Genomic DNA, 7,701 nt, shown 5'->3' on the forward strand with positions numbered 1-7,701 from the left:
CAGAGATTCTTATTTACTGTATGTTCACACAAACTCTATGCTAAGTGTTTTTTTTTCTTTCTCTTTCTATTGAACCAAACAATTAAAAGTTACTTGCTCGAAAACAACAAAGAAAATCATTGACTGTATTATTTTCTCTTTCTTTATCTTCCAAGGCCATTGTCCTTAGTTTCTGCTTTTTCCCTTGCCGGTTCGATTGTCCTTTTATATGGACAAAACTCTGTGTTACTTTGATGATGGAAAGCCCTTTCAAATATTTACAAGTACATCAACGAAGTCAGTAAAATTGATTTCACTACTTATAAACAGGTACATTTATTCCTCTCTCTCTCTTCTTTCAAGACAAATGGGTGCTTTCTTATCTTGTCCAATTGCCATTTGCCGTTGTTTTGTCCAAATCGATCATGCCAAACCCTTTCCCTTGACCATTTGGCTACAGCGCCCCCACTAGGCCACCAATTCACTAACCAAATTGGAGCATCCCAACCCCATTCTCATGACAGAAACGTGGCGGTTTTCCAGAGGCAAGAAACTAGGCCTCGATCAAGTTAAGATTTATTCAGAGGGCTTTCAAATAAAAATCCCCATGTAAAAGAAAAGAATGTTGTACCAGTCCCACTCAATATTGTCCATGAAGCCTTAATGTTTTCGTATGACTTGAAAAAGAAGCAAAAGGCGTAAGCCGCAAACGTCTTACTTTTAAAAGGAAAAATAAGAGAGAGTGAGGGGTCCTGAAAAAATGTCTGATACAAAGCTGAAAGGCCCGACCTCGGAAAGGAAAAAGGGCTGCTTTTGGGAATTGAGAGGACCCAAATTTCTCCCTTTTTTTTTTCTTCTCACGAGCAACAATAATCATAATTCAAAAGAGAGGATCGACGTGTTGTCTTTGGACATGAAAGGAATCCATAGTTCGCATTTTTTGAAAGCTCAAATCAAAGGATTTGATTTATGATTTTGCATCCATTGCTTCCATTTTACGCCTACATGCCTTGAGATTCTTCATCTTGCTTTTTCACTTGCTTTCTTTTCCCTCCCATATCAGTATCACTCTTCCTTTTCGCAGGTCTTTGCATTCAAAATCTTTTCCCCACTGTTTAGTGCCATAAAGAGACAGTAAAACCTAAAGTTCTTTATTGATCCTTTTGCATGGTTGAAAGCCATAACCCCGTGAAAATTGCAAAAGTATGCACCAATTATAGCCTTTCATCACTACCCTTTCTTTTATATATATTTTTTTCATCCCACCCCCATTGGATCCACCATCATTTAATAGTTTTGACCTGATTGGACTGCCTTATGGGGGAGAGTGGCTCTTTATTGTATGTTTTTTTCCAAGTAATTCCCCTTCGGATATATGGGTTTCCGAGCATTCTCAATCATTGTTGATTGGAATCAATGCGGTTTTGTTAGAAATATTCCCACAAGCACCACTCTTCCTAGACACTGCTTACAACTTTCAACTTTTAACTCTCTCTATATGTTTTTAAACCGTATATGCTAAAAGCACCACTAGTTAATCTACTATATTAAAGGAAAAAGTAATTGCGCCAGTCAAACTAGGACTCTCCTCGTTAAGGCCAAATCAAGTAGTGCTTGCTTTATTGAGCTTAGAAAAGGAAATAGTAGTATTTATGTTCCCACCTCCTTCCTCTTCTTTCTTGCACTGTCAAATTTAAGATTATGAAGAATTTTTTGTGTTCAATTCTTAAGTCAATGGCAAATTTGATTATATTTCATAATTGAAAATTAATTATGAATTATATAAGAGTAAAAGAACGAGAAAATTCAACTTAATTGCATACCATCCAATAAAATAATCTACAGGGCTTCCTAGTCATCAAGTTATTGCATCAATCTTAGATCTTAATTAATTAAAATCATTAAGCCCCTTAAACATGGTTACTTTAGGATAACCAAAGGAAAACAATGTGCGCATTTTACAAGGTAGCTAGGGTTAGTTGGGAATAATTAGTGAGAATCACCCATAATTAATCATTCAATCAACTTTTAACTGATTATATAAGCAAAGGTTCAACTAAAGTAAGGCCAAAAAGCACTTTGAGATTAAAGTTAAAAATCTTAGCCGTAGGAGAGGGGCGGAGATACTCACTCTTTACGTGACAGCCGCCCCAAAGCTTTTAATTAGGCGGGCAAAATCTCTTCTAGTTTTCCGTGCCCACCCTTACTTAGGGTCCATGTGCCCTTGTCTATCCTCCCCTCCCCCCCACGCCCCTTTTTAATGATCTTACCAAAGGAATTTCTCTTTGTATTTTTCATCTTAATTTGATTAATCTACAGTTTAATTAACCGAAGGAGGGCTAAATTATTTCATACATTTATTACTAAAATAGTAGCAAGTAGATAGAAATGATTACATTTCTATTTTCTCTAAAGAGGGGCCTTATTTTCTAGTGAGTCGTAATGAGGACCTTTATATATTACGTATTAAAGACTTAACCTCACATTTAGTTAGGACATCATGTCACATTAGCTCAAAAGTAATGATTAGGGTTATGTAGTTGGAGGGTCATGAATCAATCAGCTCAGTCATTTGGTTCAAAAATTCTCTTTTTGTGATCATAACATTCTAAAAGTCGTTCATATCACTGGAATTAAATACCAATTTGATTGAAAAATACTTGAGAGAGTTTCCAGAACAAGCAGATGATTATCTTCCGGTACTATTTTGGAGTATTTTTTTTCCACATTTATATGATGTTAAGACCCACCAAATGATAAAGAAAATGTTTGAAATCAGTAAGGAAGAAGTAAATCAACCTCTCTCTCTCTCTCTTTCTTTTTTTTTTCTTTCTTTCTTTTAAAGAATTTTATGCATAACATAATGCAATCATCCACTAGAAAACATCATTCCATTGTACTTGCACACTGTTCAGCATGGACAGGTACGAAGTTTCATGGACCCCCTCAGCAATCTAGAAAAAATTCTTATATTACTCCATAGATGGGGCAGGCTTGAGCGGTCACGCACTCTAAAAGATTACTAGAAAATATGATGGCAAGAAATATGATTCCATCCCAACCAGCTTTCCCATTGCATGAGAATATAAGGATATAGGCCACTACTAATTCTATGCAAGTGCATTTTGTACCTGTAGCCAATCTGATCATCATCGTCAAATTTTATCTTAACCTAATTATGTTTTGATTTGAAAATCTATTGCCAGCTTTCTATTGATTGTACACGTACTTAGATCGATGGATCCTCATCAGATTCTCGTTTCATTAGAGATGGAAGATATATGAGAAAACGAAGAGAGTTATTCCTTCTTCTTGTATTTTATAACTCTAACTATTATATAAAAGAAAGAGACATGCTTTGACTTAAAATAGGTAACTATTTCAATCAGTTAACAGTACTTAGAACTGGTATTATATTCATATAAAATGAGCTTTGAGATATTGATGGATCGCCAAATATCAATGACAGTACTATAGCTGGAAACAATGAATATTTCTTGGAGAGTGGTCCATGTTGCCTTCCTTGGGACCCGACGAGCCCCACGTGTGAAGAGACTACACACACACACATATATATATATATATATGCATGCGTGACATGCAAATCTCAATGTCAATGGCAATAACTGATCATCAGCATGTACGATATATATGTATAGTTGCATACTTATATCGTCATCGTCCCCCACGTTTCAGCATTCATTTCTGTATTACCTAACTGTTATGCTCTTGTCGCCCTTAATTAAATGACCATGTGTGCTACGTCTCCTAGCTCGATCGAACGTTCAAGAAGGGAATAGCTTTCTAGTAGTAGCTAGGTAGCTCATCTCTCAAAGGCCAGACCATTTCCGGGGTCACGTTTGCCGGCTGCATCTAAAAAAATGCAACGCCATCACGTTGAGAGATGACCCTAGTGGGATCATCCCTAGGCTCTATGTAGACAAAACTGGCAATTTAAAGGCTCTATCAGTTGATTGTTTGAATCAAGCAGGCGCAACATTCGCTGCAAATTCCCGCTCGATTTCTTTAGGCTGGAAACTGCTGGTCTTTCAGGCTTTCTACTCTATGTTTATGTGGTTAATTTGATATTATCAATATCAATTCATAACTGATTGAAATTAAAAAAGGGAATAAGTAGTACAAAAACAATGACTAATTGATTGAGTAAAAGTTCTTGTTATGAAAATTACCCAATGATAAATTCAGAAAAATCAATCCAATAAAAAAATTTAAAAATTTACTTAATTCAACTTCTTGTTTATGTTTACGAAGGTCTAACATATTAAGAAATTAGAATATAATAAAACTTTTTTTTTAAAAACCCTTTCTACACCCTCTCTTAATTTTTTTTTTAAAAAAATACTACCTAAACAGTATTTATTCTCGAGGACTCTCAAAGTCATTATTTTACTTTTAAAACTTAAAAATTCATTTTTATAATATAAAAACTTAAAGTAGATTATGATTAAAACACAAGACGTTTAAAATTGTACAACAACTCAATATTGTATATAACAAAAATTCTAATCAATTAAGATTTTAACTTTTAATCAAACCAAAACTCAACAATTCTAATAATTTTGCTTTATTTTTCTTTCTAATAAACACCTAACATAATTGTACCGTATGAAAACAAAACCATGCATTTAGTTGTTAATTAATTGTTGCTTTTATAAGTTCAAAACGTAAAACAAAAATAACAATCAAATGGTATTTGTAAAGAAAAAAAAACCAAACATTTTAATTCACACTTACATAATTTTCAAGTATATATTAGAGTAGCAGTGGAAAACTACTTAAAAAAAAGAAAAATAAAAAAAGAATAGGAAAATTACTTTGGTTGCATTATTTTTTATTTTAAAAAAGGAGAATTACCTTGAAAACAGAATTTAAGACATTCGATGGACCATCTAGATTACACTCATTGTAGACCAACTTACCATGCGTTAGTTGAGATTTTCTCGGATTGGTGGAACTTCTTTTACAGCTTCCAACAGGCATCAGTATGTTAGTACACTACTTTTCACATGAGTTAGTTTAATTCGTGAGAAACAAAAATTCTCTTTTTTTAGTCTACTATTATTAAATTATACTTTTAAGGTTGCTAGTAAAGAAAATTAAATTCAGATCAAATTTGAAAATAGTTTGATTGTATAAAAGAACTAACACATTAGTAACACGTGTCTCTTTTGCCTGTACCTCTTTTAATAAAAATGCAAAAGAAATTACATTCTCAATAGCATAGAATAATAACTCATCACTCAAATTTTAGTTTGAAAACCATTTATGGAAAGGAATAAATCAACAATGGCTAATTGACGGCATACCCAATTGCTATCAGTAATAATTATAAGGTTACAATTGTACTTTCATCAGCTAAACAATAATTACGCCTAAGGCTAATGTTACAGACCAGTGCCTGAAGCCTGTGACACTAAAACCTTCTTCTCTACTTCCCAAACGGACTGTCCCGATACATTACCGTCCTGTCATTCAAAGTCCGTACCACCATTGGGGCATTAACCTACGTGGCATTGCCTAATTAGTCAAAACTTCGGCGCATTTCCCTAGCAGCTACCTGACCCGCGTTACGGCGCCGTCAAACTTCCCCGTTACAGATTCCCCGTCGCTGTTAATGGACCACCATCACCCACACCCACCCCTTTAAAACCGCAAAATGAATCCTCACCGTTTAACGTACCCTCCACTCTCATCATCATCGTCATCATCTTAAACTAACAAAAACCAGAAAACGAACGCTCAAAACCAATCAAAACGAATTTTCTCGCTCTCAAATAGAAACAAAAAAAGATCAAGAATTTTTACTTATTCTAAATTACGGGGAGAAAGTGTAGAGCAATTGGAGAAATTGCAGTTATGGAGATAGCTAACGTCGGAGTTCGAACGAGAGCCATGGCGGCAACTGAAATAGTTAAGAAGAAGCGCGGAAGGTTTCACGACGACGAAGAAGCTCAAGTTAAGGTAACTTCCTCAACGACATCGTATATCCAGTTGAGAAGCCGGAGAATTTTGGTGGATCATCGTCGGAAGGAAAATCGGCGTTCGAGCCATAACTCGGATCATGATGATGACGTGTCATGTTGTTCAAGCAATATCGGATCGAGCGAGAAAAGGATTATCGAATTGCCAGATCTGGAGGTGAATTTCGAACTTATTCGTCAAAAAAAAAAATAGCTTTGTCTTTATGGATTCTAAGAATTTCGGTTTGTCCAGCTTTAATTGCTGCTATTAAATTCGAAGAATTTTCAAAATTTTTGCAGGATGAGAGTATCGAAGTTGAAACGTCTCCGTATTTTAGTAGCAGAGAGAGGTCTGTATAATATTTTCCCATAATAATTAAATGTATAAATTTATTTATTTTTTATTTTAATATTTAAGTTACTGTAATTTGTTTCAAAAGTAGCCTTTTTATAATAATTATTCGTATAAATTTTTTTTATTTTAATATTTAAGTTATTGTAATTCACTTGATCACATCTTTTGAATTCGAATTTCAAAAGAAGTCAATCATTTAAATTTTTTTTATAACAATTATACGTATGATTTATTTATTTTTATTTGAATATATAAATTACTGTAATTTATTTGGTCACATCTCTTGAATTTGAATTTCAAAAGGAGTAGATCATTTAAATTTTCTTAAAATAATTATACGTATAAATTAATATTTTTTAATATTTAAGTTACTGTAACTTACTAGCTCACATCTCTTGAATTCGATCATTTAAATTTTCTTTTTCGTTATAAAATCTCTTTCTTTATATAATCGTTTCTCTGAAATTCTCTATCAGTTCGATGAATTCTAGCAGGAGAGAAACGACGCCATCGAGTGAGCTCCGAGCTGAGCCAGAAGACCAGGATTCAATGTCGAAGCCATCAGAGGTGAACTCTCACCGTAGATCAACGGTGGAGAATATCAATCCAATCCAAGCTGAAATCGAAGAATTCTTTGCTTCTGCTGAGAAAGATCTTCAAAAACATTTTACTGAAAAGTATGTTCATGCACATTCTATTAGAAAACCTAGATTTTCTTTCCTGTCGTTACAGTTCCTTAGCAACCAACCGGAAATTTGAAACTAAAAAAAATCTTTTCTTGTTTTTGTTTACCTGTTTAGGTATAACTTCGATTTTGTCAAGGAAGAACCGTTGGAAGGACGTTACGAGTGGGTTCGACTAAAGCCATTAGGAAAAAGCCAAAACGAAAAAATAGAGGAAAAAAGCAACGAATAATTTATTTAGAAGAAGAAGAAGAAGAAGAAAAAGATCAACATGGCGATTTCTCTTAGGTACTAGTAATTTTATTTATTTTTTTCGCACTTTTCTAGGGTTTTCTTTTATGTACAGAATTAGAAGAAGAAAGAAGAAGGGAGGTTGGTCTGATGATATTTATATGTGGAGAGAGAATGAGAGAGGGAAGGCTTTTTCGGAAAAGAAAAATGGGGGAAAATCAGCTTAGGGAGGAACAAAGAGAATTGAAAACGGTTATTTGAATAACGAAATTCTGTTCGGAGTCTACTTTGCTGGTTTTAGGAAATTTTTAGCCCCTAAAATTCGTGTCTGTTTCTTCTGCTGAAGTCTGTCTGCTGCTGCTCTTTCTCTTCTCTCTTTCTGGTACCGTGTCAGTTGCAGTAATTCTCAGTAGCTTGTAGTAATTTTTTTGGCTGCATTTATTTAATTCAATAAAATTTAATAATACATTTA

At 34.1% G+C, this 7,701-nt stretch overlaps 1 protein-coding gene across 1 annotated transcript; it reads left to right on the forward strand.

The window, feature by feature from the left end:
• Positions 1–5,687: 5,687 nt before the first annotated feature.
• Positions 5,688–7,701, forward strand: LOC110409269 (cyclin-dependent kinase inhibitor 3-like). Its single transcript, XM_021418562.1, has 4 exons — positions 5,688–6,138; positions 6,261–6,310; positions 6,792–6,992; positions 7,116–7,701. The coding sequence occupies exons 1-4, from the start codon at positions 5,857–5,859 to the stop codon at positions 7,228–7,230; spliced, it is 648 nt and encodes a 215-aa protein (XP_021274237.1). The 5' UTR covers positions 5,688–5,856; the 3' UTR covers positions 7,231–7,701.

Source organism: Theobroma umbraticum, unplaced genomic scaffold, assembly GCF_002168275.2.
Source record: "Theobroma umbraticum cultivar Fairchild unplaced genomic scaffold, ASM216827v3 scaffold_44.0, whole genome shotgun sequence".
Classification (NCBI taxonomy): Eukaryota; Viridiplantae; Streptophyta; class Magnoliopsida; order Malvales; family Malvaceae; genus Theobroma; species Theobroma umbraticum.

What these genes read in the sequence shown, in the direction of transcription:
- LOC110409269 (XM_021418562.1), top strand. Translation starts at nt 5,857, where the DNA reads ATGGAGATAGCTAACGTCGGAGTTCGAACGAGAGCCATGGCGGCAACT. An exon ending in TCGAATTGCCAGATCTGGAG is followed by an intron (nt 6,139 to 6,260) that starts GTGAATTTCGAA and finishes AAATTTTTGCAG; the next exon opens with GATGAGAGTATCGAAGTTGA. An exon ending in TATTTTAGTAGCAGAGAGAG is followed by an intron (nt 6,311 to 6,791) that starts GTCTGTATAATA and finishes ATTCTCTATCAG; the next exon opens with TTCGATGAATTCTAGCAGGA.